We start from the raw sequence: 17,970 nt of genomic DNA, 5'->3' as shown, positions 1-17,970 counted from the left end.
CCTGAAGGCTGAGCGTCCTCAGATGTTGCAGGTGTTTAACTCTGAGCTGCGAGCCGAGGTGCTGGCAGGCCTTTCAGGGCTGTTTGTTTCATAATCGGAAGCATCTTTGCTCCATCTGTGCTGCAGTTTTTCTGTCTTTTATTGTTGAAACCACAGCAGTTTCCACTTTGAGTCGTCTTCAGCAGATGCTGTTTCTCAGCTAAACATGTGAGTTTGGAAACAGGACCCATAATCTCAAAGACGACGTACCAGCACATTACGTCCCCCTCTGAGTGACACAGCTGGGATTGACTTGGTTTTAGAAGTTTAAATACAGCTGCTGAGAGGAGGAGAAAACAATAACGATGCCAAAATCTGTCTGCAAAACACTCAAGCAAAGAAAAACTGAGGTTTCCGTTTTTGTCTTTATAAAAAGTGAAGCTAGCAGCTCTCCAACAACCTGTCTTTTACTCACAAACGCATAAAATGTCTGAAAGCATTTTGAAATAATTACTTGCAGAGAACAAAGTTACGCTAACGAGGTTAACGAGTTAATCCCAGTTCTTTAAAAGTCTGTGACTAGTGATGAAACCGAACTGATGCTGATCTAGAGGAAAACAGGGGCATAATTTCAGAATGGCCACAAGATGTCGCTGTTTCACCTTCTAGTAACAAATAGAAACAGCAATCACTAAAGTAGACCATAATAAATATTTAATGGAGAGCACATAAATAATTTGAAGTTAAGGATATTTTGTTATATTACCAAGAAATAAATTAATATTGTCACCAATGCAGATTATGCTACTAAGGATTTGGGGAAAATACATTAAAGTAAGTCAAAAAACAAAACATGAAGCTGATCCAGAAGATAAATTAATTAAAAAACGCACAGAAATAAAAACATAATTACCAAGAAAACCTGTAGAGCTCTTTAAACTGCTAAATAATAAAGCATTTAAAATACATTATTAATAGACATCGTTCCCTATGTTGTTGCCTATGAACAAGTACTTTGACAAATAGCGACACCTTGTGGCCCTGTGTAGTAAAATCATGACAGCAGTTTGGAAGAAAAACAAGAGTCAAGCAGCTCTTTTTAAAAAGATTATATATTACAGAAACAAGAATTTAAAAAAATTACTTACAGACATTATAAAATACTTTTTTCTTTTTTCAGCACCATATTTTTATGTTGAAACGGCTTCAACACAATAAAAACAAACAAATAGTTGAGGTCATTCTCTCTGGAGGAGGGCAGATTTTTTTGGTTTTGGCTTTTTCGGTCATCCATCCTCCGGTTTCCTGCTATATATATTTAAAAAAGCACAAACAAATAAAACCAGAACCCCAGAATTAAATCGCCCCATCATTTTTCACTTTCCATCCCACAGTGGCGGACGACCTTCGCCCCCCTGCCTCTCTCACAGCCTCTCTCTCCCCCGTGGTGGTTCAGTATCTTTACCATCACAGCTCAGATCGATGCAGACTTTAAGTAAAAAGTTGTTCCGCGATTGCAAACCTGCAAAAGCCAACAAGTGAAACAGCAGCAAGGACAGGGACGTGACAGAGGTGGAGAGTCACCGTTTAATCATTACAGTGGAAGCAGGATGTAACAGCACAGTACAGTCGATGCAAACACTAAGACGGGATCTTACAGTAACGTGTGGCCACAGATTCTTATTTTTATTCCGTACAAAAGGAGTTTGAACAGGGCGGAGCACCGCGGTGAGTTTGACCTTCAAGTGTCAGCTGCAGGAAATAAATACAAACCACATGTGACTGAAATATTGGTTGGTTCTTGTTTTTTTAATCTCAAAGCACCCTGTTAGTTTTAAATAAATACAATAGAATATCACTATTTCTGTACAAATGGTATGTAATGCACATCTTCCCCAGGTACAAGCTTTATGAATTAGAAGAGACTACAGGAAGGAGTCGGAGTGGACACTACACCTTTGACACGTTTGTGTAATTAGCACCTTACCACACAGGTCAGTAAAAGCGTGCATTTTTATTTGCTGCTGCAGGAAAAACAGGAGGAATCTCTGAAGCTCTGACATGTTTAAACACTGATGGAAAACAACAAAGAGTCCAGACTCAGCAAACACCGGAGCGGCGTGGTGTTAGCGGCCTCGGTGAGGAGTGATTTAAAGAATCGGGTCTTTAAAAAAAGGCACCAGCAGCATGCAAATACAACAGCACTGCATTTAGCACAGTTTACAAAATGAATGGCTTTGATTTCACTGGTCACACGTCTCTCCTGCCTCGTGCATGCATCACATCGGCTCAGCGCGGTCTCGCTCCTCTCGGGTGGAGGAGGGATTGTCCTGCACCTCGCCACACGTTAACCTCGGTGCTCAGTTCCCTGTGTTTCTGCCGGTGTCGTTAATTCTTTGGTTCCTTAAAGTGTAAAAAGATCTGAATGTTACTCTGTAAACAGCATGGCTGAAGAGTCGCCCCTGATGACCTCACAAAGAGCCTCATCTACAGCTCAGGGGAACGTTTCTGACCTCTGGCTGTTCTTTTATGGTCACGTTTGTCTCCTGTTTTGCTTTCATGTGATTTTAACTGCATCACAGATAAAGGCGGCTGCACGGGAGCCTCTCACAGCCTGAACGACCGTCAGTCATGCTGCCTGCAGAGTGAATGTAGATTAGAGAAGTGGGAATGAGTGTGACCCGTTTCTGGGAGGAGATGTTGGATGGGGAGGTAGAGGGGCATCAGACCTCAGGTTGCCGGCTCGCTCTCAGGTCGGTGACGTTAAAGAAAACACTGTTTTATGTTGAAGAACGCTCCCTCCTGGCTTTATCTTCGTCTCGCGCGGCGGGTCGAAGGTCTCCTCTCCGCGAGTTTTTCAGATTTCTCTCCTCTTTTTTTTTGTTTTTGTGACGTCCATTAACTGTTGGGAGGATGTTGGTTTCCCCGGGCACGCACTTTACTGTGAGCGCGTGTTTGTCTCACAACAACTGCATGTATATGTAAGTGTGTGTGTGTGTGTGTTTTATATCATTTACAAATTAATTTACAAATTACTGGGCATGAATGTTTTTTTCATATATAAGTGTGTCTCTAAGTGTGTGTGTGTTTGCATGTATTGTGTGTGTTTGTGTTCTTAGGCTTGGAAACAAACAGGTCCCACTTCAAAACCAAACTGCTGGTTTTTCTCCCCAAAGTCTGACACCTTGATATCCCGCAGAGGAAGATGCTCCAGCTGTGGCGTGCTGATCTCCAGGACCGTCCTGTCGAAGCCCTTACGATACTGAGGAGAGACACAGAGACACGCACGTCAGGAAACCACAAAATGAAAAAGGTTTATAAAGTTTGTGTAAGTTGGCACATTAGGCTGAAGTTAGAGCAGACGTGGTTCTTCTCCTTATATAAAACAAACTCTCCCGTTGTACCCGCTCAAAAACAAACAGCTAAACACTTCATAAAATCCTCTAAATGTTCCTCTTGTGTTTTGCAGCTACATGTGAAACCGTTTGTCATCATAGTGTAATTAGTGATCGTTCTCAAATTTAAATCAACCTCAAAGATCCCATTAAATGAAAACTGTCTGTTATTGATGAGGAACGTGACACAGTGTGGGGTTAAACTCTTGTGCTTTCTCCAACAGCTCAGTCACACGACATAAAACTCCAACCTGTTTGTGACAATAAGTAAAAAAGCGGCTGCTCTCAACTTATGAGTGAATGTTTTTGATCTCAAAGCGACCGCCTGGTGTAAGGCGAACTGTCTCCAACCAATCACAGTCCAACTTGGACCGACTGCAGTCACTCTCAGACAGATTGGTGAAGGTTTGCCAATAATTTTTGTTCATCTACAAACACAATTTGCTCAGATGCTGCAATTAACCTGAGTCAGTCTGCATCGATGAGCACAGCTCGTCTGTTTTGTGTTTCTTTGCAAACAGCAGACTCGACTTATCTGGTTGCATTTCTGGTTTAAACTATGCAAAAGTCTCGAGTCTGCTCTTATTTCTTCATGTTTGTCTCGTTGGAGTCAGACTATCTTTACATTTTTTAAGTGGTCAAAGTTTTTCTTTGCACATCGTCTACTTTTTCATTACTTTCAGTTCATCCTTGCACCTGAGCATTTTCAGAGGGAACAGGTCAGAGTTCATAGATCGGTGTTAAACCAGTTAAACATTCAATCGAGAATAAAAAAGGCACCTGACTCAGCATGAATCAGTGTTCTGTCTACAGAAAACAGACAACTCTAGACAGTTTGTTCCATTTCTTTGGCTGAATCTATGAAAAATTTAAAAAATGACACACTTTAACAGACAGAAAATCGTATTTTGTGATTCCCAAAGAGCGACTAGTTGAAAACATATCTCAGCATGCTGTGCAGTGTGTCCTTAAAAAATCTGAGGAAACTGGACAAGATCAAAGTAGTGGTGCTAAAAAGTCCTAAAAAAACTATAGCAGCACCAAAGTTGCACAGAAGTTTTCAACTGACTGTGAGTTGTCGTAGACCTGCTCTCTGTCTGCAAAGCAACCATTTCCAAGGTAATGAGAGCGCAATCATTTAAAAACACTGTTTTTTCTAATGTGACTGCAACATCACAGAAAAAGAGGCAGCTTAATTTACTAGGACTGGATGAGGGTCAGACTAACTCTGGTCCATCATACATGGTTACGATGGTCCAGAGGAAAGATGTGACAGCTCCTCATCACCTTCAGTAACACGGAGCCTTTAACAGGTCTGGATGTAGTTTTATGTGTGTGAACTCACAGAGCAGCCATCGATCAAGGCTTTGATGTACGGGTTGGTCTCATAGCTCAGCTCCTCGTCGTTGGCACCCAGGAAGTGCAGCGCCCTTTGGTAGTTGTTCTCGGCGCTTTGGTCGGCCCAGGCCACGGAGCGGTGGCAGTGGTAGGTGAGGTTCTGACGGGCCTGGACGCTCAAGAGGCGCAGGAAGCCCAGCTGGACCACGCCCACGGGATCACCGTTGGAGTCGACGTAGGAGAACTGGGAGGAGGATGAGAAAGGAGAGGAGAGGATTTAATGATAAGACAACAAGCAGCAAAGAGGAAAAGTGTAAGATGAGTGTAAGGATGCAAACAAACGAGGGAAAGAAGGTTAAACAGGTCAAGAACTAAACTATTAAACTTAATTACTAACCTTACTACCAGTGGAAAACTGACTGTACCACGATCCTGGAGTCTCTTTGTCCCAGGAGCTCATCTCCACCTGTGACCACAATGATCCACGTCACACATTGTAGTTAAAGTTTCATTTAAACTCTGTTTTCACACAGACAGATAAAAACACCTTTTTTTTAAACCTGGGTGGCAAATTTCCTCAACATTACTGCTCTGACATCTTAGTTTTGTTATAAATGTTAAATAATTTTTTTTTCTTAGATAAAATGAGAAAATAGAAACCACCACAAACGCTTCGGGAACCCAAACATGTTGATTTAACCAAATTATTATTAGTTTAGTTAATAATAATGTTTTTTGACACAGTTGTTGTTTTTGCAGATTGCTGGACTGACCGTGTTGACGTCCTTGCTCGGGTACAAACACGTCTCTCCAGCACTAAAGTTACAGAAGACCTTGAAGGAGTCTCTGGAGCAGCCCTGATTGGGGTCGATCCAGTACTCTCCTGCAGGTGGCGACAGAGAAAAGAGGTGGGAAAATGTAAAAGTCTGACTTTGACTCTTAAAGATGTTCATTCATCATCGTCCTGGTACTGATATAAGTGCCAGGATCAGCTGCCAGGTTTGTTTTGGGTTTTGTGGTTTGTTTCCGTTACCGTCTTTGAGGTCGGGCTGGCTGAGGTTCAGGTCCTGGCAGGTGCGCGCGGGGCTGTCCTGAGTGCCCATAGGGAAACGCATCGTCTCGATCTCTTGACGGAGGGAGTTGAGAGAGCCAAAGATCTCCTCCATGCCTTCGCTGCCCATCAGGAACTCTGTGCCGGCGGTGTCAGATGCCGGCATGTCAGGGTCAAACTCCGGCGCCAGCTGGCTGGCATCGATGGAGCGTTTGGACTTGGGACTCCTCTGGATGGGCAGCGGCTGAATGACCTCACCAGGTGGGCCCTGGGAAGCAAGTTTACATCATTAACTGCAGTTCAGAGAGCACATGGAGAAGATTTAAATGAAGAAAGGTGGAGTACTAACAGGAGGTCCAGGAGGTCCTTGTACTCCTTTTTCTCCCTTTGGTCCAGCTCCTCCCTAAATCCAGCAGGAAAAGGAAAGAAGCATTACATCATCACATCGATTCATCTTTGAATTTTACTGACACTGCACTCATGTTAGCGTGGTTACTCACAGATGAACCCTTAGCTCCTTTGATACCTTGAGGACCCTGGAAAAGATGTCAGACTTTAATAAAACGGCTTCAATGACAGGTTTGAGGAGCAGGAGGAGGAAGAATGACGTCATGTTCCTGGAATAAAACAGCACAAATACTTACAGGAAGACCAGGAGGACCAGCAGGGCCGAGGGGTCCGGTGCCTCCAGGAAGTCCCTGTGTTACAAGACATGAGAATCATTTCCATAAAAAAGAGTCAAATAAAATAAAGGTTTCACTGCCTGCTCTTCATCGTGTGACAGAGGTCAAACTTACGGTCTCTCCTTTGGGTCCAGAGGATCCCTGAGGCCCAGGAAGGCCTCGGTCTCCCTTCTCTCCCTGCTCTCCCGGAGGTCCGATGAGACCGATAAGACCTTGGTGACCCTTCTCTCCCTTGGCTCCGGGGTCTCCACGCAGGCCGGGCAAACCAGGCGGTCCCTGCAGGAGGAGAAGCAGAGAAAAGAAAAGAAGAGGACGAAAGCAGGAGGACAGACGAGAAGAGGAAAGATGGAGGATTAAAGAAGGCAGCAGGAGCAAAGTGCAGCGTGACGGAGCATCAAGTGCAAACTTTGTGTTTGCTCTTACCAAAGGTCCAGGCGGTCCTTTCTCTCCAGCAGCTCCTGGTAATCCTTGTCCACCCTGAAACACAATTATTAACACACTTAGTGAGTGAACAGCAACACATCAAACAACAAGTGTCACACACAGTGAATTTGTTTAGTTGCTGTTTGAATAAACCCAAAAATGACTGATACACTGAACTGACCACTGATCCTGGGAGTCCTCGAAGACCTTCGGTTCCTGGTTTTCCTGGTTGACCCTGAGGGCCGACAGGACCCGTCTTTCCTGGGGGACCGACTGCACCTGGATCTCCCTGTGAAGGGTGACGCCAAAGAAACGCGATTAAAAGATTCCTTCTTTGCATCAGTAAAAGTTATGCATCACAAAAATAAGATTGATAAGAATCTGAGAAAAACAGAGTTAATCATTTATTGTAGAATCATTATTAGAAATAAAGGGTCAGTAATCAGATGTAAACATAGTTTTGTCTTATCATCTGAGAGCTTTTACTCACTGTGATCTGTGCAGATCATTTAGTAACTGAAGGACTCACCTTGGTTCCCTTCTCTCCCTGACGTCCCTCTGCTCCTCTTGCACCAGCAGGACCCTGACATGTAAATGAGGTAACAGTGCATCAGTGAACATAAGTGATAAAATACTGTATTCCTTCAAAGTTAATAAGCTTTCACTAAATCGTATAAATGAATTGTATTTTAAATAGAAGCCATTTAAATACGACTGCAGGAAAGAAACAGAATAAATGTTTGATGGTGTCCAGGATGCTGCGCTCAGGTTGGGTGTTTGGGTGATGATACTCTAAACATGACTGGTCAGTAAACACAACCTTATATGCTCAGGTAAATAAAAGGTCAAACTGCAAAACTCTGTGATTGTTTTCACCCTTTTTCAAAAGCTGGAAGCATTAAAAAAATATTGGCTGCATGAAAAACTTGTTACTTAAGTGATTTTTCACAGCAGCAGGTTGCCATCAGACTGAGTGATCTTACCCTCTTTCCTGGGGGTCCAGGAGGTCCGTTCTCACCAGGAGGTCCGGGCGTGCCCTGCGATAGGAGGCAGAATGAAAAGATTGATCCCTTGAAAAATTATATAAATGAAACTTGTCTGTTTTGGATATTTACTAAAACAATATATGAAAGTAATGAGAAAGTGGCCACTTTCATGAGTATTTTATAAGTTTTTACTATTTCTTTTCCATATGGGTGAGGAGCTGGATCATTTCTAATCCTTCATTTCTGCATCTCTGCTTTTTTACTCACAGGTTCTCCTGCTTCTCCGTCCTCTCCTCTCTCTCCCTTGGCACCATCCTGGCCCTAAAAACAAAGACGATGATGTCAGAGGTTTTCTTTGGGTTGTTCGGTTCAGCACGAAGCTCAAACGTGCAGTGAAGAGGCTGAACTGAACTGTCGGCAGCTGTGGAGCCACATTTAACATCTCTGCAAATAAATAAACGTGAATCATTCAAAAACGACACTTACTCTGGGTCCAACCTCACCAGGGGGGCCGGGATCACCAGGGAAACCAACAGGACCCTGAAATTAATACAAAAAGATCAATGATTAAACACAGTAAAGAGATCGGTGCTCACTGATCTGTGCGGCAGTCTGTGTATGTTCTGGTGTGTCCGGTTCTCATACTGGGTTTCCTTTGGGCCCGTCGTCTCCTGGTCCTCCTCGTCCTCCGGCAGGTCCAGCAGTTCCAGGTTGGCCCGCCTCTCCCTTCTCTCCGCGCTCTCCACGAGGACCCTGTCCACAGAAGTACAGACCTCTTTGTTTGCTCATGGATGATATTTAGATATCAGCGACAGCATGACCTCCTGATGCATCGGCTCAAAAAAGCATTAAGATCACATCGTTCACCTTCTTTCCAGCCTCTCCTACGATTCCAGGTGGTCCGGCCTCACCGGGCTCTCCCTGTGGAACAAATATCACATATTTTAATCCAGTTTTTCTGTTTTTGGACACAAAGCTGTAAAAATATTCCTTCAGTACTGCACCTTCTCTCCAACAGCCCCAGGATTACCAATACCACCAGGAGGACCTTGAGGACCCTGAAAACAGACAAAAACTGATCAAATAATTTCCATCAACAGTTACTCGGAGGAAAAAGTATCAGATAATCTACTTTAATTAATGCTGAACATGAGTTTCATGAGAATTTAATCTGCTAAAATTAACTTGATAGAAAAGGAGCGAGTTTCACAGAGGTTCAGTAAAAGCTCCAAACACTCACGTCAGCTCCGCTGGGTCCAGCAGGGCCACGGGGTCCTGGAGGGCCTGGAGGACCCTGGAAACATAAAGAGGATTTGGTTATTATCATCATGTTATTTATTTTGTTGCATACGTCATTACCAGTTATTACAATATTCATGTGTTTGTGAAACTCACCATAGGTCCGACATCTCCCGTCTCTCCTTTCTCCCCAGATGGTCCTGGCAGTCCCTGCAGAGCAAAGGTCAAAGTTCTGGATTAGGAGCTTTGCACAAGAGCGATGCTCGAACTGCACGAGTATTTACATCAAATCCAACGTAAAGAAAGGAAGTGTTGCTGTTTTTTGACATTTTCATGTTTTTACCTGGAGTCCGATGGGACCTGGGGCTCCTGGGAAGCCTCGGGTTCCCTCATCACCTTTAGCTCCGAAAGGACCCTGCTGCCCCCTCGGTCCAAGATCTCCATCAGCACCCTGCACCACAGAAGAAGAAGAACAAGGACAAAAGCAGGACATAAGAACAGTTAATGTGCTGTTCTCCTGACTGGATGGATCTAAACTAAAATCTGGAATAATCTTGTATATTCATCACATAACTACATTTTCATTTTAACAAGACCTTTATCAAATCTGTAAAGTAAAAACTGCAGCTATCATCAAATGCATGCACTTGAAATAAAAAGGAGTTTCTACTCACAGCTGGACCAGGCTGACCTACAGGACCGAGCGGCCCGGGTGGACCAGGAGGACCCTGCAAATAACCAGAAACAAGCACATGAACACAGAGAAACAACAATCATTAGGGGAGAAACAGCATTATTAGATCCTGATCGTTACCATCAGAGGTAAACATTAACCCCTGATTTAAGTCACTCACATGCTCTCCTTTGGCTCCTTTGGCACCCTTCTGCCCAGGCTCTCCAACCTCACCCTGAAACAATAAATAAAATTCATTTTATTTTACGCTCTGAGCTATTTTGACTCTTGACACCTTCTGAGGTGAAACATTCACCCTGCAGCTTTCCAAGAATCTTAAGCTAAGGTGTGATCTCTGTTACTTAGAGTTACTGGCCTTGTCTCCGTCCTCGCCAGGAACTCCAGCTGTTCCAGCAGGGCCGGGCAGACCCACAGGACCCTGCACTCCGTCCCGACCTGCTGGGCCAATGGGCCCTTTCTCACCCTGAGCAGGAGAAAGAGAGAAATCAATAATTGATTTTCATCATTAGCTGGACAGACTAAATTTGATTAACACATCCGGAAGACTCACAGGGACTCCCTTCTCTCCAGCTGGTCCAGGTGGGCCCTGAGGGCCTGGTCTGCCAGGAGGTCCGATGGGTCCAGCAGTACCAGCTGGTCCCCGCTCACCAGGAGACCCCTAAGAAATACATGAGGTCAGCACCAACCACAGCAGGTTTTCATTAAGTGAATAATTCATTCTTAAGTTGGAAGAATAAGTAACAGATTTTAAAAGTTTTTAAAAGATTTCTATCTCCTAGTGAGAGACTTGAAAAATTAAACAAATACAATGATGGTTAACATCCAAACTCAGAGTACGCGCTGTTCTCTCCTCACTTAACTGAAAGATCCAGACTTGCATCCATTATTTCTGAACTATGAACATTTCTTTAAATGAGTTGTTTTTTAATATGAACAGAAACCTACAGCAGGTCCAGGAGGTCCAGCAGGTCCTTCGCCTCCCTTCAGTCCTCCACCACCCTGGAAGAAATGACCATGCAGGAATAATCAGGACTCTTATTCTAATGACTGAGATAAGAAATGTTTCTTAAACACCTGGATCCTGGCTTGATTACATATGCTGGATCATTTATACTCACAGGGGTTCCAGGAAGTCCTCTCTCTCCTGGGAAGCCTCTCAGTCCTGGAGGACCATCTTTTCCAGGCCGTCCTGTGGGTCCAGGGTCCCCCTTGGTGCCCTCTTTCCCTGAGGGACCAGGAAGCCCCTGCTCACCAGGTGGACCTAGAGGTCCGGGATGGCCACGCTCGCCCATGGGGCCGGTCTCTCCTGATGGGCCCTGGAAGATGGACATGGAGAGGGTTGAGAGAAGAAGAAAGCAATGATGGAAGGAAGAATGCAAAGCAGCAGGGTGTGAATATGGAGAAGTGAAGTGTGTAAGTTGGCTCGTGATGTGATTTACTGTAGCAGTAACAGTATGTGCACCACGATGAATGAACTCACCTGAGGTCCAACAACTCCAGGAGGCCCAGGTGGACCCATTTTACCTTGGAAACCCTGCAAGACACAAACTCAGTTAACAGTTTATCTAGAAAACACAGACGCTCAGATCTGAAAGGCAAAGACGTGTCCACTCACAACCATCATCACAGTCTGTGACTGAGATGAAGAAAAATCTGCTGTGATGACTTTTTTTGTTTATTTGACACAAAACACAAATAATTCTTCTCCATAAATACAGATTCAAGCATCTCTGTGCATTAAATTTCACAGATCACTACTTAAATACTTCAGACAGACAGAAGACAGCAAAGCTGGGAGGAAGCCATGCAGTCAGTGGTCTGGATTAAAACCCACATCTATGGATTAGCCTTAAGGCATATGGGCCACCTGCTCCACTCAGTGAGCTCAGGTGGAGGCACCTCTAAGAAAGAAAAATAAATAAATAAATAAATAAAAAATACAAATTTAACTTACAACTTCTCCTCTCTGTCCGGGATGTCCTGGCAGGCCATCCTTTCCTGGTGGTCCCTGTAATAAAACAATAAACCAATTTTATCAAACTGTACAAAGTACCTCAGTTTTTTTATTAATAGCTCAGTGATATCACCCTGAATTTGTATCATTACTAAAATCAGTCTGTGAGGAACCGTAAATGAAAACGTTTACTTACAGGAGGTCCCTTTGGTCCGGGGAAACCATTGGCTCCCTGAGGTCCTGGCAAACCCTGAGAAATCACATGTGGTAAAGTAAGAACATTAAATATTTGACTCAAATTTAAAAGTAAGTTTTTCCAAGCAGGACACACTTCTGTGAACTTCAACACTCACCCTCTCTCCAAGAGGACCATGAGGTCCATCACTTCCTGAGGTTCCCTGACAGGAGCAATAAAAGAAGAATGAATTAAATACAAACTCTTCTTTTCTTTATTTAAATTATTTACAGGCAAAAATCAAAAGCAATAAATGTAAATGGCATCGAGGGTTTTTAGGCAAGTCTTGTTTAAAAAAAAAAAATCCAGCTCTGACATTTTTGTTCAAATATTTATATAAAGATGAGATACGAGTAATTTCTTTCACACATTCATGTAAAATATGAAGTGAAAACAGGATTCATCAGTAAATCACAGTGTGGACAGTTTGTTTCAGGTGTGCAGACGAACCTTTGCTCCTGGTTTCCCCGTGGCCCCCCTCGGCCCTCTCTGCCCTCGGGGGCCCTGATGGTCAAAAACAGCACGTATAGTTAAGTTACTACGATGCACTCAAATCATATGAAGCAACAATTAAACAACTCTGAAAACTGTGTTTCTGCTGATCACCAGAGGTTACACTGATGATGGGTGATGTACTGATAGGTTATTCTTTAACGCTGTGAGCAGAGCAGCTTCTAAACCCTGAGCATAATAAACAGAAAAAGTACCGTCGGGCCTCTCTGTCCTCTCGGACCTGGTTTGCCGGAAGTACCCTGAAGAGAATCAGACAGACAGTTAACAGTAAACATTAGTTAACATTAGAACTTTTGTTATAACCTGAGAAACTTTATCCTTGTTAGGTTTAAATGTCTGAGTCTTCCACAGAGACGTCGTCTTACCCTTGTTCCCTTCTCGCCGTTTGAACCAGGGAATCCTGGGAATCCAAGAGATCCCTAAAAATAAACCAACATGTCAGGATCAGCTGTTCCATCAGGATCAACCACTGATTCAGTGCTAATGAAAGGCTTGTGCTTCTCTTACCTTTGGTCCTTGTCTTCCAGGATATCCAGGAACTCCAGGTACACCAAGTTTACCCTGGAAACAAACGATGACGTCATCAATCACAGCAGGTGTGACTGCGTTTTCTAACCTGCTCCACTACAAACCAGCTGGTTATGACTGATTAATGCTGGCATGTAGGTGAGAAACCTGAGAAGCACTCAACATGATGCACAGGTGTAACAGTCACATTATCTTGTAATAAAGTTCATGTTATAAAGTTAAATGTCAGGTTTAATGGAGAAATTCACATCAATAAAACATAAAAAACTCCTCAAATATTTAGAAATATTCAAATAAATACTTGTTTCAGATCCCAGGTACAGGTGAAATATAATTCTTACACAAGTTATAAAAGTATTAAATGATGGTCTGAATGATAAAAATAATTACTTTTATGCAGTCTTGCTGTAATGAAACAGTTCATACCTTCTCACCAATCAGTCCAATAGCTCCAACCTCACCGGGGGGTCCAACACGACCCTTGGGCCCCTCCGGGCCGTCCTCTCCTCTGGGCCCTGATACTCCAATCTCTCCCTGTAAGAGATCAGAGTGGAAACACAGCTGTGAGATTAAATCTGTGCTGTATACAAAGCAATAACTCAGAGCAAATATTAACATGGGTTAGATTAAAAATCTGGACCATCCAGTCCTTCATTCAGCCATCTAGTGTTACATTAAAGAACCAGCCAACTGACCAATCAGCTGCTTCGTTATTCAGACTTTACCCTCTCTCCCTTGACACCGAAATCTCCTTTAATTCCCGGGAAGCCGTCTTCTCCCTGGCAACAAAAACAAATAAAAACACAATGAATAGATGTACATGACACCAACCTTGTTTTTAATTATAAAATGCAGTCACATGATATCTCCGTTTTCCTTTTTTAATCACCAAATGTTCACATTAACACGATGTTATTGTGTAAACGTGATATTTATTAATTTACCTTCTCTCCTTTGTGGCCTTTCAGGCCGCGGATGCCTTGTTCTCCCTGTGATCACAACAATTTCATAATCAATACATTTGCATTCTAATAAATCACATTTAAAAAATGTCTTTGCTAATTTGTTTTACGACACATTAAAAATGAAGTGCAGTGACCTTGACGCCCCGAGGACCAGGATAGCCGATAGCTCCCTGAGGACCGTTAGGACCCTGCAGACCAAAGAAAGCAGGTTTACAGCACAACACACACACTGTGGTAACTACGACCACAAGGACAAACCTAACAGAGGTTACAGGTCTCCTGTTAGGATGGATAATAATAGTAATATGAATGAAGTAATATAAAGTGATGGAGTTATGGCACCCACATGGTTTCCCTTGGTGCCAGGAGGCCCCTCCTTTCCTGGGTGACCCTGTAACATGAAAACAGAGAGTTTAAGGCTTAGAAACGACATCACCCAGCTTTAGGTGGTTCAACTTAATAAACGATATAAAGAAAGACAAACATACAGGAGGCCCATCAGCTCCAGGCATTCCTGGGAGACCTGGTTTTCCTGTGGGACCCTGGAGAAGGAGACAAAGTGTATATAAGGTCAATAAATGCTCCTTATTTGAAACGTCTCATATCTGAATGAAGCACACTTTTCTGCTTCGTCGCTGACGAGCACGACAGACTCACATGGTTGAAGTGTGAGCGAGAGAAAAGTGCACTGATACAGAGAACGAGTGTTATTCTATGAGACTCAGAGTGCTGATACCACTGCTCGGTGGGGAAAGTGTTGATGTGAATGAGGTAAGGCTGCACAATTTCACTTTAGTTTCAGAGATATTCATGCTGTCACTGTCACAGCTGCAGTGTCTGTGGGTCACTGAGCTGTATGTGGTAGTCGGGTTATATGAGAGTGACTGCAGTCTTCATGCAGGCAGCTGTGTGCTGTACTGCGTGTGCATGAGGTAAACCCTGCACTTCATATCAAACTTAATTTAGAAGATTCATTTTTAAGTGGAATAGCATAAGATCGTCATCTCTGACAATAGCCATCATATTTTCACCTTTGTGAGATGTGTGAGTTTGATTGGTTACTATAATTCTTAAACATCCCACAGACTCCTGCTGTAACAGGTGTTTAAAGATCTCTTCCTGACAACAGCACATCCTACTCCCTTTGTTTACTTTCTCGGTGTCGTCACTGCAGTATTTAAATGTCAGAGTTGGAGAATAGAGTTGAATAATGCAATGAATTAATAATATTCCAACTATTATATGACTGTTTATTGTTGAATACTTGTTTAGAGCCAACTTTCATTATGTAAATGTACTTTAAATAGAGTATGATGAATATCTAAGGTCTTACTTTCTCTCCTGGGGGTCCGATGGCCCCTTGAGGTCCCGGCATTCCCTGCAAAAAACCCCAAAACACCGTGTGACCTTTAATCAGTTTATGTAATTATTACAATTTGAGCATTAATCTTTCCTTTTATCTTTGTGTGCATGTTCCTGCATAGCTATTCCCATACATTATCACGTATCAGGTACGTCATAATGACCAGGTGTTCTCTCTCTCACCTGAGTTCCTGGGGTTCCCTGCTGACCTGGAGGTCCTGGCTCACCTTGGGGACCCTGAGGGACAGAAACAGAAGAGGAGAGAATAACGATCAGCGCAGGGCAAAGTGAACGGCAGAGGAGGAAGAGAGAATCTGTCAGAAACTAGCTAAAAGAAAAGTTTTGTGTTAACATTATGAGTTCTGATCTTAAATGTTCAAATACACACGATAACAGGATAACATGGAAACTGTTACTGACCAAGCTTCCTTTGGAACCGTGGGGTCCATCGTTTCCTCGAACACCCTGAGAGAAGATCGAGAGGAAGAAATTAAAAACGATTCCCCATAAATGTCTAAATGTCAGCTTCTACTCAAAGCATCCAGGGAACAGGAACTGAAAACATCATCTCTGGTGCTTTGCTCAGCATCACTCATAGAAAACGAAACATGTTGATGTTGATGCAGGTTTGTCTTTGTGGGCATCTTCCTATTTAAAGTGCAGTCGGCTAATTTTACACAAGTCTTTGGAAAAAAGTGCACAAAGTATTTGTCTGAAAGCGCTGGTTTGTACTTAAACATGTTATAAAATTTCAAAACAAATGTGAGAGTGTAAGGTAATAAAAAGTGTTTACTGTGTTTAACATTACATATTTAAAATCTGTAAGAAAAATACATGGAACAAGAACACTGATGTTCCTGCTTCTGTCATATTAAACTGATGGAATAAACTTCCCTTAAAGCTAAAACTTTACTTTAGCAGAACAAGCAGAAAGTTTAAATATATCATGCATTCATTTTTTACATGTTGGTATGTTTTGAGGAGGCTGTGGGAACATCACACGTTCATTTTTAGATTTGGGATGAAACCAGGTTACTGGCTGTTGGTTCAGGTGGTGCTGTGGGTGCTCAGTGGTCAGAGTGGGGTAAAACAATGCAGCCAAAATAACAGCAGAAGGCTGGGCGTGAAATCGCTTCTACTCACAGGAGGTCCGGGGATTCCTGGAGGACCTTTGGGTCCAAGCAAACCACGAGGTCCCTGCAAACACACAAGGACACACAGGCGTCATGCAAACCAGGATCATTCACTCACACATACTATTGTTTTTAATGGAAATGAAAGGAAAAACATAAAGAAAGAGAACTTATAAATATATAAAGTATAAATACAGAATGAGCTATTTAAAGAGGTAATCTGCATTCTCCTTCTTTATCAAATCTAAAAGACTGACCCACAACTAGCTGCATAAAAAACACAACTCCCTATTTCAGTGATTCTAAAAGCACGTTGGCTCCTCCTCCGTCTTTGTGTTACTGCACTACATTATTAATTACAGTAAAGATCCCTAAAATATCATAAAGGTGTGATGATTATGAAACAACAGGTGCAAAGGTGACCTTGTTATGTGAGATATAAAAACAGAGGCATGTATTTTGGGAGACCATTTAAAACACAGACAATAAAAGCACAAGTAGAATATAAATAGAAAATAGTGGGAGGTGTAGAATCAGCTGGGCTGTGACTGAAACACTCACTGGTTCACCTGGGAGACCCCTGGGTCCAACGTCTCCATCATCTCCCTGCAAACACAGAAGAAGCACGTTATGGATGAAAAGATGCTGATCAGCAGTGACACAATATCTGGATGTAATAATATTCGCAGATCTATGTACCCGCTCTCCGTCCTCTCCTGGGCCCCCTGGTGGTCCCAGTGGTCCAGAGTCACCCTAATAAAATATAAGGATGAAGCAGATGTAAATAAATGATTCTCCAGCGGTAATAAAGATTATAACTGAAAAACAATCATTGTTTTTGAGTTTGTTGGACGTACCCTGTGTCCTTTATCACCAGGCAGACCAGGAAGACCATCGAAACCACGGTCGCCCTGTGATAGACACAGACATAAACATTACTATTATCTCACTGTAGAAAGTAGAAATGCATCAGAAACAATCTCAATACAATAACAATGAGCACACAGCTGAGGCCTCAGGATCCATGAGAAAGACTTTGATACAGCTGAATAATCAGGGAGAACAAACTGACTGTGTCGAGCTTTTGGCACCAAAATGACACCAGTATTTAAATTTTAATATCAATTCTTATTGGACCAATAAAAAAGCTACAGAGACAGGGTGGAGGCTTCAGGCTGGTGGTGTTTAAATAAAGGCAGTGAGGGTACCTTAGTTCCAGGCTCTCCTGGCATTCCTCTGGCACCATCAGCTCCAGCACGGCCCTGCGAGGAGCAGAGGAAGAACATGTTTAAGTGAACCTACGTTTAAAGACAGCTTAAACAGGAGCACAGGTGAGCGTCTGGATGGACAAAAACTGGCTTTTAGAGGTTTTAAAACTTTCTGGTGACAGCCTGAACTGCAGGCCTGAAACGACACCTACTCTCATAAAACTTAAAAAATAAAATTTACAACAACAAGTGATACACACATCTTGATAAAAATGTCAGCTGTT

At 42.8% G+C, this 17,970-nt stretch overlaps 1 protein-coding gene across 7 annotated transcripts in view; it reads right to left on the bottom strand.

The window, feature by feature from the left end:
• Window positions 1–1,552: 1,552 nt before the first annotated feature.
• col11a2 (collagen, type XI, alpha 2) overlaps window positions 1,553–17,970 on the bottom strand; it is a 41,307-nt gene continuing 24,889 nt past the window's right edge. For all 7 annotated transcript variants that reach the window (XM_076879738.1, XM_076879737.1, XM_076879736.1 and 4 more), the window contains 49 exons: window positions 17,687–17,740; window positions 17,336–17,389; window positions 17,178–17,231; window positions 17,040–17,084; window positions 16,489–16,542; window positions 15,766–15,810; window positions 15,529–15,582; window positions 15,317–15,361; window positions 14,472–14,525; window positions 14,330–14,374; window positions 14,118–14,171; window positions 13,963–14,007; window positions 13,744–13,797; window positions 13,445–13,552; window positions 12,998–13,051; window positions 12,856–12,909; window positions 12,685–12,729; window positions 12,428–12,481; window positions 12,096–12,140; window positions 11,939–11,992; window positions 11,743–11,796; window positions 11,269–11,322; window positions 10,907–11,104; window positions 10,734–10,787; window positions 10,339–10,446; window positions 10,144–10,251; window positions 9,949–10,002; window positions 9,769–9,822; window positions 9,438–9,545; window positions 9,251–9,304; window positions 9,096–9,149; window positions 8,860–8,913; window positions 8,723–8,776; window positions 8,501–8,608; window positions 8,342–8,395; window positions 8,123–8,176; window positions 7,853–7,906; window positions 7,399–7,452; window positions 7,051–7,158; window positions 6,870–6,923; window positions 6,561–6,722; window positions 6,408–6,461; window positions 6,264–6,299; window positions 6,113–6,166; window positions 5,746–6,031; window positions 5,486–5,595; window positions 5,110–5,178; window positions 4,720–4,956; window positions 1,553–3,241 (listed from right to left, as the gene is read on the bottom strand). In XM_076879738.1, the coding sequence (XP_076735853.1) occupies window positions 3,095–3,241; window positions 4,720–4,956; window positions 5,110–5,178; window positions 5,486–5,595; window positions 5,746–6,031; window positions 6,113–6,166; window positions 6,264–6,299; window positions 6,408–6,461; window positions 6,561–6,722; window positions 6,870–6,923; window positions 7,051–7,158; window positions 7,399–7,452; window positions 7,853–7,906; window positions 8,123–8,176; window positions 8,342–8,395; window positions 8,501–8,608; window positions 8,723–8,776; window positions 8,860–8,913; window positions 9,096–9,149; window positions 9,251–9,304; window positions 9,438–9,545; window positions 9,769–9,822; window positions 9,949–10,002; window positions 10,144–10,251; window positions 10,339–10,446; window positions 10,734–10,787; window positions 10,907–11,104; window positions 11,269–11,322; window positions 11,743–11,796; window positions 11,939–11,992; window positions 12,096–12,140; window positions 12,428–12,481; window positions 12,685–12,729; window positions 12,856–12,909; window positions 12,998–13,051; window positions 13,445–13,552; window positions 13,744–13,797; window positions 13,963–14,007; window positions 14,118–14,171; window positions 14,330–14,374; window positions 14,472–14,525; window positions 15,317–15,361; window positions 15,529–15,582; window positions 15,766–15,810; window positions 16,489–16,542; window positions 17,040–17,084; window positions 17,178–17,231; window positions 17,336–17,389; window positions 17,687–17,740 (3,720 nt within the window). In that variant the 3' untranslated portion in view covers window positions 1,553–3,094. The remainder of the gene's footprint in view (window positions 3,242–4,719; window positions 4,957–5,109; window positions 5,179–5,485; window positions 5,596–5,745; window positions 6,032–6,112; window positions 6,167–6,263; window positions 6,300–6,407; window positions 6,462–6,560; window positions 6,723–6,869; window positions 6,924–7,050; window positions 7,159–7,398; window positions 7,453–7,852; window positions 7,907–8,122; window positions 8,177–8,341; window positions 8,396–8,500; window positions 8,609–8,722; window positions 8,777–8,859; window positions 8,914–9,095; window positions 9,150–9,250; window positions 9,305–9,437; window positions 9,546–9,768; window positions 9,823–9,948; window positions 10,003–10,143; window positions 10,252–10,338; window positions 10,447–10,733; window positions 10,788–10,906; window positions 11,105–11,268; window positions 11,323–11,742; window positions 11,797–11,938; window positions 11,993–12,095; window positions 12,141–12,427; window positions 12,482–12,684; window positions 12,730–12,855; window positions 12,910–12,997; window positions 13,052–13,444; window positions 13,553–13,743; window positions 13,798–13,962; window positions 14,008–14,117; window positions 14,172–14,329; window positions 14,375–14,471; window positions 14,526–15,316; window positions 15,362–15,528; window positions 15,583–15,765; window positions 15,811–16,488; window positions 16,543–17,039; window positions 17,085–17,177; window positions 17,232–17,335; window positions 17,390–17,686; window positions 17,741–17,970) is intronic.

Source organism: Maylandia zebra, linkage group LG22, assembly GCF_041146795.1.
Source record: "Maylandia zebra isolate NMK-2024a linkage group LG22, Mzebra_GT3a, whole genome shotgun sequence".
Classification (NCBI taxonomy): Eukaryota; Metazoa; Chordata; class Actinopteri; order Cichliformes; family Cichlidae; genus Maylandia; species Maylandia zebra.
Note: the sequence above shows the minus strand (reverse complement) of the source record. Positions and strands in the feature narration are given on the sequence as shown.